At 44.7% G+C, this 25,250-nt stretch overlaps 1 protein-coding gene across 4 annotated transcripts in view; it reads right to left on the reverse strand.

Annotated features, from left to right (window-relative positions):
* STIM1 (stromal interaction molecule 1) overlaps nt 1-25,250 on the reverse strand; it is a 198,327-nt gene extending 173,077 nt beyond the window's left edge. For 2 of the 4 annotated variants that reach the window (XM_072794363.1, XM_072794359.1), the window contains exon 1: nt 24,550-25,245. In XM_072794363.1, coding sequence (XP_072650464.1) covers nt 24,550-24,688 — 139 coding nt within the window. In that variant the 5' untranslated portion in view covers nt 24,689-25,245. Of the gene's footprint in view, nt 1-24,549 lie in introns of all 4 variants that reach the window. The other 2 variants (XM_072794362.1, XM_072794360.1) reach the window with 2 other exon arrangements.

The raw sequence follows: 25,250 nt of genomic DNA on the forward strand, positions 1-25,250 counted from the left end.
TATATACATACAATGGAATATTAGCTACCCATAAGAAGAGGACTGGAGTACTGCTTCATTCTACATGCCACATGCTACCACATGAATGAACCTCTAGGATATTATGCTAATCGAAAGAAGCCAGATGCAAAAGGTGACATATATTATGATTCCACTCATATGAAATATCCAGAATAGGTAAATCCTATAGGGAGAATCCACATTGGTGGGCACCAGGTGAAGGAGAGAGGGGGGAGTGGGAGCAACTGCTTAACGAGTACGGGATTCCTTATACAGAGTATAAAAATGGTTTAGAACTAGACAGACATGGTGCTTACACATCATTGTGAATGTACTAAATGCTGCTGAGTTATACATGTGTATGGTTATTTTATGTCATAAATAACATAAATTCAACTCAATTTAAAAAAAAAAAAGATGAATGGCCCATGGTACCATATTCTATAATGAAAAATTCAAAATCACTGATGTTTTCCCATCCAGCTGCTCCTTTCTGCCTTTCCACAAAGCTTGCCCTCACATCCCAACGCATCCAAACCTGCCATTTTAACATTGAGTTATATTCTCTTGCTCTTGTTTTCTAGTCATTTCCAGTGTCAGGCCTTCTAAAGTCTCCAGTGAGAAAGCAAACTCTTTTTTTGTTGTTTGTTTTTGTTTTTTAAGCAAACTCCTTTTTGAATAGGGTCCATGTGTACTTGTTCTGTTTCACTTACAGCACAGCGTCGGTCACGGGTGGAGTGTAGTGAAAGGTTCCAAATGACCTCTCTTGAAGCTGCAGTTTGGAGCGGTACTATCTTTGGAAGGGAGCTGGAGGCTCAGTGGCCAGGGAGACCAAAGATACAATCCTCACACAGTGGTCTAAATTTGATTGATTTTCTTTTGGAGAGGGATAGGGTTTGAGGAGAATAGAGAAGTATTTAAAGAACAGCTTTGGAGTAGTATCTGATTTCAGAAATAACTGAAATCTCTCAATAACAACTGGGTTCTTGATTTTTCAGAAGCAACAATTCTAATGCCAAAGGCCTTCAGAAAAACAACAAGGATTTTATTCCCAATATTTGACTCTGAAGCCATCCCCCAGCTGTCCACAAGCTGTTTTCATTGCCCGCCATGGGCAGTAGAGAGTAGAGACATCAAGCCCCACGTTCAAGCTCGGATCTATCAACCAAAAGGCTCCAATGTAGTATATTATTACAGATGCCTGCAACCCACATCACAGGATTAACCTGCAAGGGCCACAGGCATGTCCTCCTCAGGCTCCTCATGCCTCATACTTCCCATAACATTGACAATAAAACCCACCAATAAATACTTCCCTAATGGGGACCTTGAATACATTCTCACAATAACCATAAGGCTCATACAGATTCATGACTTCTCCAGAGCCATGTGGCTAATAAACAATAGCAAAGCCAAATTTCATTTTTTCTTAAACATTTTATTTATTTATGCATGAGAGACACAGAGAGAGAGGGGCAGAGACACAGGCAGAAGGAGAAGCAGGCTCCATGCAGGGAGCCCAATGTGGGACTTGGTCCCAGGACAACCTGAGCCCAAGGCAGACGCTCAACTGCTGAGACACCCAGGGATCCCCCAAAGCCAGATTTTAGACTCTAGTCAGCCTGCTCCCAAAGCTCATGCTACTGCCACATCACGAAATGGTCCAGCACCACACATTTCCCAGATGTCTATGAGAGAATGCTCTTATCACTCAAAATAAACCAGTGTGGGACACAGGTGGCTCAGAGGTTGAGTGCCTGCCTTCAGCTCAGGGTGTGATCCCAGGATGCCTGGATCAAGTCCCACATCGGGCTCCCTGCATGGAGCCTGCTTCTCCCTCTGCCTGTGTCTCTGCCTCTCTCTGTCCCTCATGAATAAATAAATAAAATCTTTAAAAAATAAAATAAATAAATAAACCGGTTTAACATTAACCCTGGCAGCCACAGGGTCGGAGCGTCTCTTAGGCAGTAGCAACCCAGAGCACTCATACCTCTGAGAAGTACCTGAGACTGCTCTCTGGGATACTCCATCATTCCCCAGGTCACCAATCAAGCATCCCAAAAACATAAACGTAGATGTTCTGCCTTAGATGGCCCTTGAAGGGAAATGCCAGGAAAAATACAAACACGGAATGCATGGCAAATAAAACACAAAGCCAGAAATCAGTAGACCTGAGACCTAGTCTCATTTCTGTCCCTAAGTAGGTATATAACCTTGAGAAGTTGCCTGCCTTCTTTGCATTTGTTTTCAATACAGAAATAATAATCCCCTACCATCATATCTCACAGGTTTGCTATGGGTATGATGAACAGAAAGACTGATCTTGAACAGGAGAATGCTTTGTAAAGTGCAAAGCACAAACTAACGGTGTGGTCATTATGATAATGACTATCACCAGTTGGCTGAAGAGAAGATTAATGTCCATGAAACAATTAGAAGGTGAAATAGTACATAATTAGGCGCCAAATTATATGATACAGACCTGGAAGATTACAGTTTCGAAAGGGGAAACTCTGGGATCAGTCAGAGAAACTGTATAGAAAAAAATACGCAGGACAAAAGGATGATGACAGCAGAAGCATGTAGCCAGGGGAAAGAGGGTGAAGTAGGGTAAGGGTAAGGGTGCAAGATCAGATGTTGTGGGTTGGGAAGGCAGGGAGTGCACAGATAGGATCAGGCTAGACTGTAGAAAGAGAAGGTCAGGCCAAGGGGCTGGGGCAAAACACAGTTGGCAACAGGGAGCAACAGCAGAGAGCAGAGCTCAATTTCTTTTTTTTTTTCTTTTTAAAGATTTTATTTATTCATGAGGGACACACGAGAGAGAGGCAGAAACACAGGCAGAGGGATAAGCAGGCTCCATGCAGGGAGCCCAATGTGGGACTTGATCCCGGGTCTCCAGGATCACACCCTGGGCCGAAGGTGGCGCTAAACCACTGAGACACCGGGGCTGCCCCAGAGCTGGATTTCACAGCAATCTTACTGACCACTAACAATGTAATAGACGCTATCATAGGTTAGTGGGATACCAAGATAGATAAAGACATGAACCTTGCTCTCATAACTGCATTTGAATCCTAGCTCTTCTGTCTGCAATGACATGAATATCAAGGAACAAGCTTTACAATCACAAGGTTCTGGATTCAAATCCCTGCACTACTACTGCTACATCAGTGACCTTCATGAAGTAATCAAACTCTCTAATTTCCACTTTCCTCATCTGCAGTACAGAAATAACAATCTTTCATCGACCAGTAGTGAGTACTAAATTATATAAAGCACGCTAAAAAAAGAAACTTGGGAGGTGCCTGAGTGGTTCAGTTGGTTAAGCATCTACCTTAGTTTGGGTCATGATCCTGGGGTCCTGGGATGGAGCACCGAGTCAGGCTCCCTGCTCAGCAGGGAGTCTGCTTCTCCCTCTGCCTCCTCCCCCTCACTTATTCTCTCTCAAATAAAGAAATATAATTGAAAAGAAAGAAAAGAAAAGAAAAGAAAAGAAAAGAAAAGAAAAGAAAGAGAGAGAGAGAAAGAAAGACAGACAGACAGAAAGAAAGAAAGAAAGAAAGAAAGAAAGAAAGAAAGAAAGAGAGAGAGAGAAAGAAAGAAAAACTTGGGGATCCCTGGGTGGCGCAGCGGTTTAGCGCCTGCCTTTGGCCCAGGGCCCAGGATCGAATCCCACATCGGGCTCCCGGTGCATGGAGCCTGCTTCTCCCTCTGCCTGTGTCTCTGCCTCTCTCTCTCTGTGTGACTATCATAAATAAATAAAAATTAAAAAAAGAAAAACTTGGTGCCTCCTCAACATGAAACAGATGGTAACTATTACCATTATCATTCACCAACCATGACCTTGGGAAAGTTGCTTAACTTCTCTGGGCTTCAGTTTCATAATCGGTAAACTTCAGGAGGTTATTGTGAAGGTGAAAGGAAAAAACTGGTCTAAAGCACCTAGCATGAGGCAACAGCTCAGCAAAGTTCTCTTTTCTTTCCTTATCTCCTCCCTTTCCCTTTTCCCACAGTCCACATTTGAGATCTCCCTGTGACAATGCTCAGCCCCCTAACCAAGGGGGGACACTAAGGACATAGCTAGGGCAGTTGCTGACTCTAGAAGTCAGCAGGCCCATTTAACCCCAAACTAACCTACCTGGCACCTGACCAGTCCCATCTAGGAACATGTTCTTTACCCACTTCTTGCCAAGGGGCTTCAACTCACAAGCAAGAAACTCTTTTTATCTAACAGTCTGACAATTCCTCTCACAAAACTAAACCAGAAGAGAAACCCCTGGAGTCTAAAATAATGACAGAAGACAGGAGAGTGGTATTTCCAAGTGTCCTTCCATGGAAGGAAAGGGAGAGGTGCTCGGCACCCTGACGGAGGAGCAGATAGATCCCCAGAGCCCTGTGCACAGATGACAAGGGCAGGCAAACCTGTGGCAACTTCCGATGGTTCCGGGAATGTCTCAGAACAAGGCCCTCAGCCTGCTGGAGTCACTCAGGCATGAGGAAAAAATGAGGTTTTCACTAGTAAAGGTCAACTCATAAATACCTGATTAACCCAAGCAAACACATTCTGCTCCAAGTGCAGGGAGAATTTACAACTGATCCAGAACAGGAGTCAAGCTGAGTACACATTTTCAAAGCTGTAACTAACAATTATTGGGGGGGGGGGGGGGGGGGGGGCTGGGGGAAAGGGTGATGACTGGCTATAAAAGCCTAATCCAAATCAGGTGAGTCCAGACTCTCCAGTGGAAGCTGCTTTTTCTGGAACAACCTCTGCCCAAACCTGCAGTGCAAAGTTACCTTGCCTTGAAAGACAAGAGCCGGCCCTCTCACCAAGACTATGGGAAATGCAGAGAAACAAAGCGTATTAATTATAACATCCTTGCTTACTCCCAGGGAATTATTTTGTAACAATACAAATAATTCTAATCTCATACTTTAGGAAGACACAATCAGATCAAACCTGTAAGCCTAGGCTAGGCTTCCCCAAGCCTACCACAGATGTGCTTTTCTCTCTGTGCTTCCACCACACTTTACAAATTGGGAAAGGAAAATGATCTTTCAAACAGCACTCACTAGGACTCCTACAGAAGTTGTGAAACTTTTAAGAGTGTGTGTGTGTGTCTGTTTAAGATTTATTTATTTGGGACACCTAGGTGGCTCAGTGATTGAGCGTCTGCCTTTGGCTCAGGTTGTGATCCCGAGGTCCTAGGATCGAGTCCCACATCAGGTTCCCTTCAGAGAGCCTGCTTCTCCCTCTGCCTATGTCTCTGTCTCTTTCTATGTGTCTCTCATGAATAAATAAAAATCTTTTAAAATAAAATAAAATATTTATTTACTTTAGAAAGAGAGAGAAAGGGAGAGGGAGTGCACACAAGCAGGAGGGGCAGAGGGCATGGGAGACAGAAAATTGAGAAAATCCTCAAGTAGACTCTCCACTGAGCATGGAGCCCAGCTCGGGGCTCAATCTGACAACCCTGAGATCATGACCTGAGCGGAAATCAAGAGTCAGACACTCAAACGACTGAGCCACCCAAATGCCCCTAACTTTTAAGTGTTTACAATCCTCCCAGTACCCCTGTATGATAGCTAATTCCAAGTCCCATCTTATAAATGAGGAAACAGGGCTGGAAGGGGCAGAACCCAAACAGGAGCCTCATCTGCCTGATTCCAAAGGCAGGTGCTTTTTTTCACCAGTTATTTATCAAGAGCCTACTTTGTGCCAAGCACTAGTCTAGGATGAATATAGGGTAGTGTATAAGACAGGCAAAAACCCCTGTGGTTACGGAGCCTTCCTTCCCAAACACGACTGCCTCCACACGTCACATAGCACATGTCTAATAAGCAGATGCGAGTACTTCTCTCTCTGCCAGCAGGCAGGACTGAACAAGTACCCACTCACGGACCCAATGCAGTCCTTTCCCTCACCTTACAAGAATTCCTCTCAGAGGCTGCCCAGACAGCGTTCAACTATTCACTCATCAAGTCTGCATCCTTCTTCCCATCTGTGGCATGCTGTACCTTAAACCCAAAGCTTCCCTGTAGTGCTGATAACATGGCTCCAGTCACCCCATAGGCATGACACCAGCAGTATGTCAGTTTGCAAAACACTTTACATACGTTATCTTCTTTAATCCTCATAAAATTTAACAAAGTAGGTATTGTTCCCATTTAACATGGAAACAGACGCCAGAAAGTTGTTACTGGTTTCTTGTGTCCTTCTGTACAGTTGAGTCCTGCATCTGAGCTAAAGCGCAGTTCTCCCTGGTCCCGAATATATTCTCCTTCCCTTCTCCTAAGAATATCTCATAATCTGTTCCCAATGCTAGAGAAACCAAAAGGGTATCATGTCACTATCTAGATCATTGTTTGAATAAGATTTTCAAATTTCCTATAGCATCAAAATAGAACAAATAAATAAAACCACAGTGTTTCATCCTATTGTGATATTTACTTTGTTAATATTTTGTTACTTTACCCACTTAAAGGGTTTTAACTGTATTTTTTATGTTCTAATTTATTATTCCCAAAAGAACTTTTGATGTGTAACACTAAACATATATGCTATATGTATAGAAAAAGGCCTGAAAACATTTTTATAATTTTTTCAAGTCAGTGAGAGACACCTGGGTGGCTCAGCAGTTGAGCGTCTGCCTTTAGTTCAGGTGTGAGTGATCCCAGAGTCGGGGATCGAGTCCTACATCGGACTCCTTGCAGGAAGCCTGTTTCTCCCTCTGCCCATGACTCTGCCTCTGTGTGTGTGTATGTCTCTCATGAATAAATAAATAAAATCTTTTTTAAAAATGTTTTTTTTTCAAGTCAGTGAGAAAGATAAGTCAATTTATGAAAATTCCTTTACAGACTTGCCTTCTTCAGGAAAGACTTTACCTTCTGAAGTGACACCATTAAATAAAGGCTGAAGAAAATATAAGCTTCAAACACAGGTTAATAACTCAGTATGTTCTTTGCAAAGTAACCCAACCCCACATTTCCATCCCCCACTCCCACCTCCCCACAGTCAACAGGTATATTCCAGCAACCAAGGCCAGGCTAAGGGCTCTGTCACCACCATTCTACTTACTCCAGGTAGCACTGTTCTAATTTTATTAATTACAAGGAAACTACAAGAAAGAAACAAACTCTAAAGCCATATGCCAAAAAAAAAAAAAAAAAAAATGACCTAAAGGAGCAGGGTCTGCTCCCCAGGAACCCAAAAGGCACAACTGCCCTATTGTCTCTAGTATAACACAGCACACTCTGAGCAAATCAAGAAGACCCAGGCTTGCCTTGATTCAGAGAGCTAGCCAAGACTGACCAACACATTTCCCTTTACCAGTGTGTCATCATGCCTGAAATTCTAACACTATAACTTCCTGTAGTTCTTTAACAAACACATCTTGAGTGCCACCACACCTTGCAGGAGTGGTAGTAGTCAAATGGGAAGGGAAGTTGGGGGGGGGGGGGGGATCCATGCCTCATGAATATCAGCCAGATTACAGAGAGGGGCAGAGGGCTCTGAAAATGCAGGTCAAGAAAATAATTCTGGCTGTAGAAATAGAAGATTTTCTGGGAGTAGGATATCAGCTCAGCGTGGAAGGAGAGGAGGATATGAAATCATTTGTGCTACTTTAGGAAGGTATAACAAGAAGCTTTGAATTCTTGTTTAGTTACTTACAGGCTATAATGACAATCAGGCAAATTATTTTCCTTTCATGTGTATTTCCTCATCTGTAAAATGGACATGAATGCATCTCAAGAGACAGCTGTGTAAAACACTAGCCCCAACCTGGAATATGGTAGGAATAAATAAATATCCTTTCCTTCTCCTTTTTTCTGGTTAGAACAGGAACATACATCAGGGAAGGATGCTCCAAAGCAAGAGAAATTACTTTCCAGCTAACAGAGCAAAGCCCTTTGGGGGTTAAGAGAACAGAGACTCAACCTGAAAGGGCATCTCAGGAGTCTAGAGAGTAGCAAATCCAGGCATATCCAGATCCAGGCCTTAGCCTATATCGCACTCCACTACTTGACATGTGGCACCCCATTCTGGACAAATACCACATCACTGTGCATTTAGTTAGATGACGAAATGGAAACCCACTCCTCAGACCCCCCACAAAGACAGCCCTGTGCCAACTTCTGGTACTACAGGAGGCTAGAACAGGACCTAGTCCAAGGAAAGGTACTGAGTCCAGCTGCCAACATTTTAATTAGTCCAGCCTTAAAAGTCTATAACCACTGGAGATTAAAAGGAGCCCCCAGGGAAAGCCTCTGCCCTTCACACGGTGCAGCCAATTAGACCTGCTCAAGTGCCCTAATTTTCATCACTGAATTCTTGGGGGAATCAGGCCTCACCAAGCTCTAACTCCTGGCTCAGAGTACAGGCACTTGCTCAGCTCAGGAAGAGCAGCTGGGTGTGGGCTGTAAGGGAGGCAGTATCAAGTATGCCCTGAGGCCCTGACACCCTTCCAGCACCAGTAAACTAAGCCTTTCCTCACCAGGATCCATTCCTCCACCCTAGTATCCTACTATGACTCATTTTCCCAGTGGCTATACCCTAGCTGATCCACACCCGAAAAGCTAGCAAAGGCTAGTTTTGATTCTCAGTTCTGGGGTAACCTCAACCCAGTAATGCTTGTATTTTAAAGGGAGATTCTCCAAAATGGAAATAACTTCAAGACTCAAAAGAGTAGAGCTACATGGTAAACCAGCAGGCAAATACGAAAACTGAGGCACAAAGGGGTAAAGTGTCTTGTTCAAGTTAATGACAAGATACTACACTCGAAAGCCAAACCTACTTTCCAAAAGCTCAGGCCCTCTCTCTTGCAACTTCTCCTGTTGTCACTGACAGGAAAAAAGCAAGGTTACAAGGAAAAGTGAGAACCCACGAAACATTGGGTAGTAAGGAGAAGGAATGAACCAGGGAATTATATAGAGGGCCAGACAATTCAGAGGAAAACTAATAATAAATTACTCATATTTGTATAAGACATAATACTTGTCACATTATTTCATAAGATCTATACATATCAACCTTGTAAGATAAGTTCTATTACCCCCAAAATACCTAGTATGGGTAAAACAGAGGCCCCAAAAGGTCAAGAATATCACAACTCACGTTAATTATGTCTACTCAATTCCTAGTGTTCTTTTTTTTATTTTTTTAAATTTTTTATTTATTTATTCATGAGAGAGAAGCAGAGACACAGACAGAGGGAGAAGGCTCCCTTATGGGTGCCCAATGTGGGACTTGATCCCAGGCCCCGGGATCAGGACCTGAGCCAAAGGCAGCCGCTCAACCACTGAGCCACCCAGGCATACACTGTTCTTTTTTATTAAAGTACCTATTACATAAAGAAAACTGTGAAGACTCAAGGGAACCAAGCTAGAAAAAGGGAAGAAAAAGGAATAAAGGTTCAAGGGAAGTTAAGTGAAAAGACAATGCTTTAAGACAAAAGCTATAAGGAGCCTGGGTGGCTCAGTGGTTGAACTTTTTAAAAAAAGATTTTATTTATTTATTCATGAGACACACACAGAGAGAGAGGCAGAGACACAGGCAGAGGGAGAAGCAGGCTCCACGCAGGGAGCCAGATGCAAGACTCAATCCCAGGTCTCCAGGATCACGCCCTGGGCTGAAGATGGTGCTAAACCACTGAGCCACCGGGGCTGCCCCAAATAAATAAAATCTTTAAAAAAAAAAAAAGGCAAAAGCGGGGATTCCTGGGTGGCTCAGCAGTTTAACACCTGCCTTCGGCCCAGTGCGCGATCCTCCAATCCTGGGGTCTCAGGATCAAGTCCCACATCGGGCTCCCGGTATGGAGCCTGCTTCTCCCCTCTGCCTGTATCTCTGCCTCTCTCTCTCTCTCTCTATGTTTATCATAAATAAATAAATAAATAAATAAATAAATAAATAAATAAATCTTAAAAAAAAAAAGACAAAAGCTACAACACAAGAAGCAATTATTAGTCAGAAAATCTTGCATTCCTCCTCCACTCTCTCAAAGGGTATGTGACTAGACATCAGACAAGATGGCCAGTTTCAGGCCTGCTTTCGTGACAGGCAGCTGTGTAAACCACAGACCTGACAATAAACAAGCAGCCTATTCTTGCTTCTCAAAAGGACTTGGGAACATGTGTACTACACTGAAGAGATGACCACAACAGGACTCCAAGACCAGCTTTGACCAGCAACTACACCCTAGTAGTACTTCTGCTCCAAGCCAGGGCTCACCCTGGTCTAGCAGGAGGCTCTCCCAAAGCACAGCCTAAAATTCAGCTATCACTCTGCCCCAACACCTTGAGCCTGTAGAAGGTTGGCCAAGAACAGCTGATAGGATAGGATCGCTTAGTGCTCCTTCAGCTACTCCATTTCCCACTAGAAAACTAGAGATGTTTAACTATGGAATACCTGGCATGTCCCCAGACCAGAAAGCCACAAATGCAGATGAGTAGTCCAGAAGAGCCTAAGTGAAAGAAGATCATCCATGAAAAACTGCAGATTTAAGTCAGCTCTTATCTGGCCAAAATACTCACTACATACATTGGCTCCAACTCAAGCCATAATCTTGGAATAATGCCCTGACACAGCGCTTAAGAATTTTACAAAGTATATTATCTTCCATTGCCTTCATAAGGTAGAGATTAATATTCCTCTATTTTTTTTTCAAATTTGGAAACTAAGGCTCAGAGAGAAAAAGGAGCCTGTTCAAGATTTTATAAATAGAAAATGGCAAAGCCTAGAGTTGAACCCAGATTTTTCCATCTCCAAGACTGATTTTCCTTCAGTGAAGGCCCAGCTTTGTTAGGAAGCTTAATAGCTAGAAAAACAAGGAACTTGGATTCTCAAACTTGGAATCCACCAAGGAGTTACTGAATGACCGTAGGCAAATCATTTCATTTCTTTAGGCACCAATAAACTCAGCTATAAAATGATGAGATCTGAAATAAGTGTGTAGAGAAGAAAAGTCTTTGGTTCCTGGAGTACTGGTTACTATGTAGCCCCTTGCCCAGCACTTCAAATAAAGTCAACTACCCCTGCATTCATCACCCCCTGGCACTGACCCTCCTTCTGTCTGCCATATATTTTCTATTAATGGCATCACCAGGCTCCTCATTACCCATACTCAAAACATGGGCATACCTCTCTGACTCTTCTCTTTCCTTCCCTCTTACCCTTAAACTGTAAGTCCTGTTGATTGTGCATCCACAATGCAGGCCCTAATCCCTGCAAAGTCTCCTACCTGGGATTCCTACCTCCAACCTCACCCCCACCAATGCATTGTATACATACTCTGAGAGTAATCTCCCTAACACAAAACTCAGGTCATGTCCCTTCCTTGGTCAAAACCTGCAAGAATGACTTATTGCCAACAAAGTAAAGTCTAAATTCATTAGCCTGGCATTGAGGTCTTCCCTGATCTTTTCCCAATCTTTTCTACCTTATTTTATAATACTCTCCTTCATAGATGCTACTCTCCAGCAATCTGGACTAACTAATGTCCCCAGAGGCTACTTTTTTCCACCCCATGCCTTCACTCATACCATTTCCTCTGGCTGGAATGCTTGCCTCAACCTACCTTATATTTCTGCCTGAAGTACCTGAAGAGCCACTAAGCTGCCACCCCTTCCACAGAGCTTCCCTGATCTCATTTTCCAAAAGGACCATCAGCATCACTCATAGAGCACTAAACCTAGATTATCTTTCACAATAAACTATAAAACAGGAGACTCATTGTGAGGATTAAACAAGATTATGTATGTGAAAGTAAATAGCCTGGTCCTAGCAGAGAGTGGGTACTAAACAAATAGGAGCTCTATTATAATAAAGAAAAAAGCCTATGCACATTTTAATTACCCTATTATACACAGTACTTCTACTGGGCAGGAACTATCATATAACATATAACATACACATTAAAAGCTGACTGAAGAAGTAAAGAACACTACAAAGATACAGCCTCTAACCCAAAGCTTATATCCAAAAGAGCTCGATAGGGGCAGCCCAGTGGCTCAGCGGTTTAGTGCCGCCTTCATCCTAAGGCGTGATCCTGGAGACCTGGGATCGAGTCCCAAGTCGGGCTCCCTGCATGGACCCTGTTTCTCCCTCCAGCTGTGTCTCTGCCTCTTTCTCTCTCTCTCTCATGAATAAATAAATAAATAAAATCCTTAAAAAAACAAAACAAAAGAGCTCAATCATAATGCTAGTTTTGGAAGGTACAAACTGAATACACACCACTCTGTAGCTATATATGTCACCAGTGTAATATTCCCATTCAGGATTTATAAGTGAAATACCCCCTCTCATTCCCTCCCCCACCCCAAATTCCTAATATTGTTTCTCCCAAGCCATTTAAGTGACAGAACAAACTAATGCCACTAACAGTCTGATAAGCTGTACACTTTTTAATTCAAACGCATATCTCTACCTAAATTCATATAGCTGTTTCTTTCTCTCCCCACAAGTTATTAAACTAAAATAGAAACATCCCTGGCCTTTGGGCCAGACAAACCTAAATTCAAATCCTGGCTTAATAACCTTGGGAAAATCACTTAAATTCTCAGAGTTACAGTTTCTCCATCCTCAAAATGAGAAAAATATTCACCATTAAGCGTTGTTGTACAGATGTAAAGCACCTAGCCCAGTGCCTACAACATAAGAGGCGCTCAATGAATGGTAGCTACCACCATCATTCCTTTTTTTTTTTTACCACCATCATTCTTATCATTGAAGTTATTTGAGTTGTCTTAATTACATATTTATCTCTTCAGCAATATGAAGGGTGAGTTCCAGTGAACTTTGCCCTTTTCAGCAAAAGTTACTTGAAACAAGACCTTCATGAATTTGGCTACCTAGCAACACACATGCGTGCACGCACACACACACACACAAGCAGACACACACATACACACACATACTGCTTTCTAACCTGTGTATATATTATACCCGATGGGCACCCATCTCCCCTGGCCACTACATTTTAGATGTTGGCTCTGGGAACTTGGCAAACATGGACACATTTGTTTTAACATACACTGTAGTGATGAGAGTTCTGAGAGCTTCCTGAGAGGCCTGAGATAACCCAGAGAGGCCGAACAGGAGCAGAGCTACTGAATCACCCTGGAGAGAATTAGAAGCATATGAGATCTGGAAGCCTGCCTGCCTGCCAGTGAGATTTCTGGTCATTCCCTAGGCCAGAACTCCACACAAGGCACCCAGGAGCTCCATAGATGTGACCAACAGAAGAAAGGGACAGATCTGTCCTCACTGGGCCATGCTGACAGCACAGCTGACTCCCTTAAACCTTTGCCTCCTCCACCAAGTCTCCCTAGAGGCCCTTTCCCCACCACCCTGGAGGAAAGCCACTGTGATGTCTGCTCAGGCTGGAGTTCCCTGATGTCTGCTCAGGCTGGAGTTCCCTGAGGCCCAGGAAGTTCCAGAATCAGAGATAACATTTTAAAAGCCAGGGATCTTCACAAGCCTATCCTACCTCCCTGCTGCACAACAAGCCCAGCAGGAAAGAAGACTCCCTCCTCCATCCCACAAGCCAGGCTAAGAAAAGCAGTTAAAAGTTTATTCTGTTCATTTGGCTGCCTCAAGTTTGACCTGAGGTAAACCCATGTGGACCGTGGAACCAAAGACGGGGACAGGAAGACCCAAGGAAGCCCTGTCCACAGGTCTCACATTGGCCCTCTCAGCACTGCTGCCCTCCTACTGCAGCCACCTACTGCAGCCACCTGCTCAGGTAGCCAGCCATCACTGTGGCAAATGAAACCTGCTAGCCACAGTCCAGGGCCAAAACATCCCCTAGTGTAAATAACTGCCGTGGGGCACAGCTTCAGTAGGTCCTCAACAAATAGGGATAAAGTACCAGTCAGCAGAAAAACAATGCTCACAGAACTCCTCAGAAAACCTACCACATGAATGCTACCCCTAATCTCAGAGCACTCTTGTCTAAGCTTTCCCTAGGCTCTGATGTCAATTTACTCGGCACTCTGCCTTCAAGCATCCTCAATCCAAGGGTCAACGCATTGCTATTCATTCATTTATTCAATAAATATCTATTGAGCACATACTCTCTGGCCAGCACTGTGATCAGTACTAAGGATAGGTACTACAGTTGACAAGACAAACGTAGCCCTTGTCTTCAAAAGAGAGGAAAATAGGCAAAACGAAACAAAAGAAAAAAAAATTTTTTAATGAACTTAAAGTCTATACAACACTTTCAAATAAATCAACTCTCTCTTTTAATCCCATCTTTTGAGCAAGAAAACTGTACTTTGGATCCTAGAGTCAGTAAGGACTTAAGCTAGTGCCCAGTGCTCTGCATCCTCCACCAGGCTAGCTCTTGTTCTAAGAGGCACGAGCAGGGTGTGAAGTGCAGAGTACCACAGATAGCAAGCATTACCAGAGTCTGATCAGAGATGAGAGGGAACTCATTGGCTAGTGATAATGTCAGGGAACACTCCAGAGAGGACTGAGGTTAGGTAGGGAGAAAGGAGGTGAAGGGAGGGCATTCTGGGAGGAGAGTACAATGACATAAGTAAAGGCAAAAGAGAAGCAGTGTGAGGTGTGTTCTGCAGACCAGGATAAAGAAAAAAAAAGTGCAGCTGGGCCAAGATACAGAGAGGGGAACAGCAGAAGATGAAGTAGGCAAAGCAGTCTGGAACCAGAAGCCTGGGCGGGGAAGGAAAGTACTCCCCATCGAGGGATTTGAGCCTGCACCATCTTGATCCCAAGCTCCCCAGCAGAAAACAAAAGTACAGTGCTGCTGGCTCATTTCAGGTTTCTCACTGCATGGCTGCTTGTGAAATAAATCTGTTCTCCAACAAACACGACAGGGCCACAGCCATCCCTGTACAAGTCCCCTTGCACCAGCAAGTTATACCAACATATACAAGGCTTTGTCAAATTCTCAGTGCCCGAAGAGCTTCCCCTTGGCACTTTCCGAGTGGCCACGAGTAACCCCACAAAGCTTTAAATACATTTACCTGGCCTGTGGAGACCCCGGGTCCATACATAATACAAGAGGCTGAGCCAAACAACAAGGAGATATGCAGTACAGTGCTTTGACGCTCCTCCTTCAGGGAGTCTTGCTCTGTACATCCTGAGAGACAGGTTTCTCCTTGCTCTGAACCGAAATGCCAAGGAAGTGGTCCAGAATGCAGATAGGTATTAGTCACCATATGCCACAGATACTAATGGGTTCCCTTTCCTGTGCCTTATACGAAAGCTCTCCAGCTATGTGGGTAACTCCTCAGAGGTGGTGCCTGACACTGACTTTATATACTCCCAATTCTGCCCAGCCCAATTTCTGTGAACATATTACACTACTGTGAACTGCTTTCTAGTTCTCCTCTGTATAGGTCTCAGACTCCCTAACAATCCAAACTGGCTGCATTAGGGTAGAGAGACTCCACCACAGAGTGGAAATAGAATGTGAATGAGAATCAGACAAAATTCGATTCTAGCCCTGGCTAAGAGGCTGGGCAAGTTTCATTACTCTCATATATAAAATGGGGAGTTTGAGAGAGATGGTCCTTAAAAGCCCTTCAGCTTTGACATACTAGGATGTTAAGCCCTAGCACCTAACACCAATGATCTAAAAGGTCAGAGTAAGTTTTTCATCTGTCAATGTGTAAGTCTCAATTCGATGCCAGTTATAAGTCTAGCTCTCCGAGGCCAAGTTGGGGCAGTAAAGGCTCCAAGGTCAGTAGATGTATGATGGGCTTCAGAACTGTACCAAACTGATGAGTTGTGAGACAAGGCTAGAACCTAGGATAAAAAACTACTTTAGGATTGGGCCTTAAGGTACAGGAGGAATACAGAGGGAGGGGCCATGCCAATTGTATGTGTCAAAGCAATGAAGTCATGCATGAACCAAGAGGACACAAGACCCAAAGGAATACAAAGAAGACTCCACAAAACCCTAGGAGGCAAGTAAGGAAGTTAAAGAAAAGCTAAGAGGGCACAGTACTTAGAAGCTATTGTTCCCCATTGTTCCCAAGAGGGCACAGTATCTAGAAGCCATGGCTAGAGAGTGATACCACAGGCATCCTCTAAGATGGGTCCCAGTGATCCTTGCCTTGCTGGTATTCATGCCCTGGTGTAAGCCCTTCATCTTGAGTATAGGCTAGACTTAATGACTTGTTTCTAACAGAAATGTCCAAAGTTGTGGCATATTAATTGTGATATTAGACAATAAAGACTGTAGTTTGAATACTCCAGCTTGGATCACTTGTCCTAGAGGAAGCCAACTGCCATGTCATGAGGCAGCCCAATGGAGAGGCCCATGTGGCAAGGGACCAAAGCCTGCTAACAACCACATAAATTAACTCTTCCCCCCAAACAAGCCTTCAGCCCCAGCCCAATAGCTTGATGCAACTTCATGAGAGACCTTGAGCCAGAGGCACCCAGCTAAGCAACACCCAGATTTCTAACCCACAGAAATTGTGAGATAATAAATTTTTACTATTTTAAGCCTCTAAGTGTGGGGATAATTTGTTATGCACCATACAGGTGGGGAAGAAGCCCATCTGGTCAGCCATTTCAAGCCTGCAGGTGGGTCTACGGAAGTGGTTATAAAGGTTATAAAGAAAAGGAAGGGGCTATGGGCTGGAAATAAGGTCAAATACTAGCACCAAGATTTTATCAATTGCTTCCCCACAGCCTACAATAAGCCCTGAATAAAAGTCTAGTTCAGCCATATCGAGTCTACACACGTTTGACAGATATATCTCAAGTTGAACAACAGAACTGTAGCAGGTTCAGAGAAGCAAGTACTTTCAGAGAGGTGTCACCATAGTAGACACTCGGATTCTGACAGGTTTTTCAGGCCTACAAAAGGTAAGATTGAGAGAGGACCCAACCATCCCTAATTGTGCAGTACTTGAGAGTTTATAAAGCCCTCTCACTATATGTCATCTCATTTGATCCTCACTACAAATCTATCCATTAAGGTTATTGATTCCCTTTCTACAAATAAAAAAACTAAGGCTGAAAGAGATGTGGTGACTTACCCTCCACTAGATTCACAACTAGCAAGGAAGGAGCTGGAATTCTGAAGTCCCCCTAAATCCAGATATTTACTTCTAATGGCTGTGGCCAACTCAGACCCTTCTGCAAAGGCAAGCCAATCATCTCACTCTACTTGGACACTTCTATCCAGCCCCATCCACTCATTTCCCAACCCTCTCCTCCGTGCTTCACATGGGTCCTTGGTGGAACTGCACAATTTCCCAGCTACTCTTAACTGCATTCTCTTGGTAAGGACTGCAATGCAATGGTAAGGATTTCTTTAAAATCCTACACGAAGTTCTTCCAAGTGAAGTGAAGCTCCTGGACCCAAACAGATCTAGATGATTTTTTTTTTTTTTTTTAACAGAGACAAAGAATGAGAAACTGTAAAACAGTGAACTTTCTAAATAAGTGAAGCTTATTTCTTCAACATTACCTAACTTTCCAAGGAAAATTCTTCAGCTTCTAACCAAGTGCTTAGTGAACTACAGGAGAATCAGAACCAGAAAATAAATCCCTTTCAGTTTAGTTCTACAAACTTTATTATATACAAAGTATACTACATGCCAAGCTTTGTGCTAGGAGCTTGCTGTCCTAGACAAGTACACACACAGAAAATTCCAAAAACACAGCATGGTTCCTAAGATAACAGACTCTATCATACTCTGGAGCCCCACTTTGTGATATATGACTATTTAAACACCCTGTTAACACAGCTATTGCCAGACAATTGAGGCTAAAGGCTCTGAGTGCCAGATCTATGAGGAAAACATCAACAAGTAATATGTTCTGATAAAAACAGCAAAGGCAGACAGCCCAGGTGGCTCAGCAGTTTAGCGCCGCCTTCAGCCCAGGCCATGATCCTGGAGACCCGAGTCCCATGTCAGGCTTCCCTGCATGGAGCCTGCTTCTCCCTCTGCCTGTGTCTCTGCCTCTCTCTCTCTCTCTCTCTCTCTCTCTCTCATGAATAAATAAACAAAATCTTTATTAAAAAAAAAAAACAGGGCAGCCCGGGTGGCTCAGCGGTTTGGCGCTGCTTTCAGCCCAGGGCGTAATCCTGGAGACCCGGGATTGAGTCCCACATCGGGCTCCATGCATGGGGCCTGCTTGTGTCTCTGCCTCTCTCTCTCTCTCTCAAGAATAAATAAATAAAATCTTTAAAAATAAAAATAAAAATAAAAACAGCAAAGGCTTGGAACATAAATCCCAGAGGGATAGTTCTGATCCTGTTACTTTTTAGCTATGGGACCAAGAACACACATTTCTCAGCTACAAATCTGTCACTTTTTTAAGAAGGCCATAATAGTCAAAACAGTCTCACCTAATTTCAAAGTTGAGAATAAAATAAAATAGATTGGGGCACCTTGGTGGCTCAGTGGTTGAGCACCTGCTCAGGTCATGACCCCAGGGTTCAGTCCTGCATCAGGCTCCCTGGAGGGAGCCTGCTTCTCCCTTTGCCTATGTCTCTGCCTCTCTCTCTCTGTCTCTCATGAATAAATATATAAGACTTTTTAAAAATAAAAAAATTAATAAAAAAATAAAATAGACTGAAAAGAATAAACAGTTCTGAGCATAGATGAAGATATCAAGTGCCCTAGGTGAGCAACACCTCCAAAGGTTGAGGAAAAGCCCAGAACACATACCAAGACACATGAGATGGTTTGAAAGGAAGAGAGAAAATATGATCCATTCAAATAGGCCCTGATTCCACCTTTTCTAACAACTTTAACAGAAGTTTTAGGCTGGGCACAATAAAAACAGAGATAAAGTACAACCCCTCTTCCCTTCTTCTAAAGAGCTTACACTTGGGAGAGAGCAAACATATATACAATGTATTGTTATGTGTGTTACACTAGAAATTTATACAAAGTGTCCACGGGTAATAAAGAAAGCTCTGTATTTTTATTTTATTTTATTTTTATTTATTTATTTATTTTTAAAGACTTTACCTATTTTTCATGAAAGACAGAGAGCTAGAAAAGCAGAGTCACAGGCAGAGGGAAAAGCAGGCTCCATGCAGGGAGCCCGATGTGGGACTCGATCCTGGGTCTCCAGGATCACGCCCTGGGCCGAAGGCAGGCACTAAACCGCTGAGCCATCCAGGGATCCCCTGTATTTATTATTTTATGTCTTAAACTGTGCCCTGGACACATGGAATTCAATATATTATTCTTTAAATTCTGTTTGATATCTTAAATATTGTATTTTTTTATCAGATGTAAAAAAGAGAGAAAGAAAGAGAGAGAGAGAGAGAAGCGAGCAAGCAAGCTCTGTTGGAAGCCCAGACTTCTCTCCCTAGAAGTCTGACAGCCAGAGCTGCTGTTTCCTGGAGAATCATTTCCCACAAAGAGAAATGTACCACAGCATGCCCATGAAGTCATTAAGCAACGTATCTCAAAGTTACTCAGCAGGAAACGAGGGGCCCCTTAGTGCTCAAACACAAGTCTTATGGAGCCCTAGGAAACCATTTCCCTCAACAAGACCTCATCTCTTCCTCGCCAGAGAACAGGTATTCTTAACATGAAGGCCCCACATTCCTATGGGGCCCACGGAGAGAATTCAGAGGGGCCTGTGAATTTGGATGGGAAAGAAATTACATCTTTATTTCCAAAACTCTTTTACTGAAAGTTCACATTTCCTTCAATTATACTCATGGGCAACCAACCACAGTATTAGTAGCAGTATCTATGACTTTGTCACCAAAAGAAATGACAATTTCACATCACATTATACTGTTGCAGATATCTCAAAATATTATTTACATTCACCATTATTTCAAAATCATGGTAGTTCTTCAACCTGCCCCCCTAGATCACATGACTGCAATCTTCCTGTCTACAGGCTCTCATGCGAGATAGCCAGCCAAGTGTGAAGCAACTCTGCCCAGTTACTGTTAAGCCACCAAACAGTGAGACTCCACGTACTGGAGTTGGTGACAGAGGCATCTACAACACCCCGTTTCTGCCAGCCCTCCCCAAGTCAGACCATCACTCCTTCCTGGTTCTCTTCTGCTGCTACCCAGCTCCTCCTTCCAGGAAGCCCTCTTCAGCCACCTCAGCTCAGCCCAACCTACACACAGCTCTCTCCATCCTTAGCCTACACTGTCTACACTGCCTGGTTCTATGCTTCATTAAGCCTGTGCATTATGCTATATTTAATATTCTCTAAATATATATCCCCACCCCTACCCCCAGACTTAAGACTTTTTCAGTAGCCCTGAGTCTCTTCCATGGTGCAAAGCAAGTACTAAGCACTCTTTATGGACTTGTGGATGGAATAACCAAATAAGTCAGGGTCCTTGACTTGATTGTCTTCATCTAGTTCCACCAATAACCCACTGTGGAACTTCTATTTGATGCTTCTCTGGATGTCAGTTTCCTCATTTACAAAAATAAGTGGGTTGAACAAACTGATGTTTCCACCTCTTAACTTCTGAATTAGGCAACCACTTTTTATCTCCCAAGATCTGAGAAAAAATTATGGGGGAAACCGAAATGCCTCCCCCAGCTCTCCCAGGCAGTGTTAGTCACTTGCTCCTCTGGGCTTCCCACAGCCTTTCGTGTGTATATACAATATCTCTATCAGCATTTATCACAAAGTTGTAAGAGAGTGTATAAACCAAGGGCTGAGCTGGAGGCAGGGAGAAGAGTATGGCTGCCCGGGTTCAAATTCTAACTCTATTCCCTACTCACCATATAACCTTGGGCAAGCTACTTAACCTCTTCAATGATTCCATTTCCCCAAATATAAAACTGGGCTAATACTTAGCACACCGGATGACTGTAAGACTTAAATGAAATAAAATGTTTGGAATAGTGCCTGCCACACACTAAGCACTCACAAATGTTAGTTGCTATTACTGCTGCTGTTATTAATGTCTTACGAGGCACTGAGTTGCTCCTTCAGCTGGATCTCTGTCTTCCTCCCATTCTCCAAACAGCACTCTGTTTATGCTTTCTTCCACAGCACCATCACACAATAATGTATTTATTTATGTATTTATTTCAGATCTCCCCACTAGACTGTAAACTCCTTGAGGGCAGAGAACATGTATGTTTGGTTCATCCTTAAATTCCCACAACCAAACATACTGTGTGTGGCACAGAGCAAACACTCAAATATTTGTTGAATAAACAGCACATGAGCTGGCATTGTTTGAGGTTTGCTGAATAAATTAACCTAGCTAAGAGATGATTGTCAAAGCTGAGGTGTGGGTGGAGATGATGTCCTCACTACTCCAGGACTAGTGTGACCCTCTCTCAGCCCCAATATTAGCCTTGGCCAAGTCCCACCCACCTGCCTTTGGCCCCAGTCCAGTTCTGGGAGCTACCCTCAGCTAAAATTAGCATAGCCACCAAGATGGCCAGGCCATTTATAGCCTTGGAGGCAGCAGCAACTAGCTGGGTGGGCAGGCAGGGCTCTGGCCTCCCACTCCCATCAGGGGCTGATTGAGAAGCCAGCCTGCAGTGCACAAACTGCCTAGATGCCTGTCCTCCAGGGCCCTGTTCTGGGTATAGTGAGTCACCCCCATGGTTCCTGATCAGAGCCCTTAGCCTTCAGTATCTCCAACACTGTCAATCACAACCTGACTCACCTGGGATCCCCCACAAACATTCAGCAGAAAACCTTTTGAGTTTCTGGAAGCAATGAGCCCAGAGCGTATGGGAGGTTCGAAAGCATCAGTTCCAGGCCAGGTTGCAGTCCCCAGGGTAGCACTCTCAGACACTGATCTTTACTGAGAAAGTGACTTAGCAGAGCTGAGTGTGCAGGCATCATAGAGCCAGAAGGTGACAGGAATGGCCTCTCCACTGTCCACTGAGGAGGCCTCTTAGCAAAGCACCTGCCTTCACTGCAGGAACAGGACTTTAAGATGGACATATACATCTAAGGAGAGGAAAAAATAATAATAATAATTCTCTGGCCCCTGCAGAAGACTCTCCAGGGGAGAAAAAGACAGCTCTTTCCTTGGATCTCATCAGCTACAGTTATCAGGGCCTGCCTAAAAAAACTCATCAGGAAGAAAGTAACATTCTCTTGGCCCTGCCTAGCACTCCTTTAATAGGGCAGGGCCTGAAAAGATGGGAGAAATCTAAGTAAGACCTGCTGATAGGACAGCACACAGGAGACAGTTTCTTCACCTATAAAAAAGGGAATCCTGGGACACTTGGGTGGCTCAGCAGTTGAGTGGCTGCCTGCAGCTCAGGGCATGATCCCAGAATTCTGGGGTGGAGTCCCACATCAGGCTCCCCACGGGGAGGGGAGCCTGCTTTTCGTCTGCCTAGGTCTCTGTCTCTCTCTGTGTCCCTCATGAATAAATAAAGAAAATCTTTTTTTAAAAGGGGGGCTGATCCTATGAGCCTTTTGCAGGAAAAATAGCTGTGTAATTGTAAGATATAAACTGTAAAAAACCTATAAGTTGACCAAGTATGCCAAATCTGATTAGAGAAAGGGCAAGTAAAACTCCTGTGTTCTAAGAATACACATGGACTGGAAGGACTACCAGAGTTCCCAGCTGCATAGAAAGCTTCTCCCCAAATCCTTTAGCAGAGCCCAGTCCATGAGCCACCTCTTTGCAAAAAAATGACTCCCTCTCTTTTTTTAAATTTTTTTATTTTTAATAAATTAATTTTTTATTGGTGTTCAATTTACCAACATACAGAATAACACCCAGTGCTCATCCCGTCAAGTGCCCCCCTCAGTGCCCGTCACCCACTCACCCCCACCCCCTGCCCTCCTCCCCTTCCACCACCCCTAGTTCATTTCCCAGAGTTAGGAGTCTTTATGTTCTGTCAAATGAGTTCCTTTCTGAGTCAAAGTCCCAGACAGGCCCAAGGAAACAACCTAGAACAACAGTGCTGGGGCCTCCAGGTTCCTGCAAACTATAATCATGCCCATCACCTATGGTCTCTCTCTGAGACTTCCCTCTCTGGTGTTCAGTATTATTATGACAACAGAAATTAATTTCTGAACCAAGAGGAATAAAAAACCAAACAAGAGGACTAAGTGATATAATCACCATGGCCAGCCCTATGAGATATGTTGTGGGGAAGGCTGTCCCCACAAGCTCAAGTCATGCGGTGGTTCTAAGGGATGTTGGAATATCTCTTACCTTAGGTTCCCGCATGCAGATGTGGACACACACACACACACACACATCTTGGGGTGAAAAAAGGACCTTTTATTAGTTATAAACAGGAATGTCATTAAGGCAGCAGAGATGCTACTGGAGTCTACTTCACTGTTAGATCTGCATCTGCCTACTAGTCTTTCCCTTCACAGCCCAATGAAACCCAAGCTTTGAGCTACATTTCAAGGGCCAAGGAAATATCATATGGAGAAACAAGATTACTATCCAAGAAGAACCTATCTTCAAAATAACAGCCTAGGTACTACACTTGTACAAAGGGCAGCCCTACTTAGAACTCAGCCCTCGGGTACCTGGAATCACACCTGGGCCAATCAAGTTAAAAGAGGGGGGTTTTCCGAGAACAGTCAACCATCAAAGCCAGCATCTGGATCCATCCATGAAACTTCCCAGCCTTGGGAAGTTATATTTTAACTTATAATATAGGGGAATATAAGTTCCCTTTTCCTCCTTGTATCAATGGGTATCCACTGAGCAGTCCCCTCAGAAAGAACTCAGCTATAAACTCTCCCTAACCTACAGCCCAATGCTTTGAATAGATCACAGTGACAGGGTGGTAGAAATGGGGAAAGAAAACTGAATTCCTTCTAAGCCTTCTGTAAAACAACTGAACTTTAAAAGTACTTTTTTCTTTTGCATTCTGCAACAGAACTCCAGAGCTCCTGATATCTCACAAGGCTCCAGGAGTGCATAAGGAAAAACAGGACAGATCAAAAAATATCATAGAATTCCTACCCTCATCAGTCAGAAGAAATGGAATAAATCAACAAGTGGTCCCAGAAATTACACCATCCCCATGATTCGAAAAAAGCCATTTAACTCCCTGGTGATAGATAGTATTCGATCTAAAGAACTGCCTCGATATTTCAAAGGGGATAGCTAAAAGACAGCAGATTACCTAAGGGAAGGGACGGACTAAGTTTCCCACGCCTGTTGGAACAGAAAGGCACACCTCAACACCAAGCCATAGGACAAGAGTTGGCCCAGCCCTGACTTTCCCTGCCCAACCCAAGTGGCCTCAACCTCCCCTGTGCCGCCAAGTGCTGAAACCCGCCAAAGAGCAATAGACTTATCATCTGCCTAGGCCATTCTTCCAGACAGGTAGTCCTGAGAAGGGGTCCCCACTCGCTGATCTGAAAGGCCAAGGTGCCCCCAAAAGCCAACCCCTTCTCACTGCTAGCAAAAGACATCCTGGGGAGAGAGGAGGAAAGTTGTTGGAGAGGGCCAGAGACATCAGCCATGACTCCTGAACAGAAAGAACTCCTTGGACTCCGGAGGGCAGGCAGCGCCATGTGCGGGTTCTCCATCGACCGCACACGTAGTGCCCACCCAGGCACCTAGGTTCCGAGGTCAACTCTCCCAGCCCAGCCCAGCCCAGCCCGTGGCAAGGCCTTACCCGCTGCAGTGGACTCCTCAGAAGTAGCCCCTGAGCCAGCTCCTGTCGCCTTCTCGCTGTGGCTATGGCTGAAGCTCTGGCCGTGATGCAGGAGGAGCCCCCAGAGGAGCCACAGGGCAACACGGGCGCACACATCCATGACTCCAGGTCTCAGTCAACATGCGCCTGATGTGGACACCTCGGGATCCCAGGGCAAACCCGGGAGCCCAGAAGTGTAGCCGACAGTCCTGGAACCCCAGGCAAGATGCCCTCGAGGCGCCGCAGCTGTCCAGCCACCCGCCGGCCTGCCTCCTCCGACAGCCAAAGGTCAAGCGCTCCAAGTTTGGGCGCGGGAGGAGGGCGGGAGCCTCGGGTCCAACAGCGGGTCCGCGGGAGCTGCGGCGGCCTGAGCGCCGAGTCTGCTCCAGCCGCTTCCGGAGAGTTTGGACACGGCGGCCGCGGGCCGCTGTCAGCTCCGCAGCGGGCTACACCTCTGCGGGAGGAGCGGGCGGGCGGGATCTCCCGGGTACCGGGGCGGGGGAGGGAGGGCAGAGAGGGGAAGAGGGGGGCACCTGGCCTCGCCCCGCCGAGGAGCCGCCGGCAGCACAGGCTCGGGGAGCGCGTGCGACTCGCAGGTCCCCGCGGGCGCGGGCGCGGGCGGCTCCGGGATCCCAGGCCTCCTAGGCCGAGGTCAGCGCCCCCGCCCGGCCCCGTGCCCAGGC

Source organism: Canis lupus, chromosome 23 (assembly GCF_048164855.1).
Source record: "Canis lupus baileyi chromosome 23, mCanLup2.hap1, whole genome shotgun sequence".
Taxonomy (NCBI): domain Eukaryota; kingdom Metazoa; phylum Chordata; class Mammalia; order Carnivora; family Canidae; genus Canis; species Canis lupus.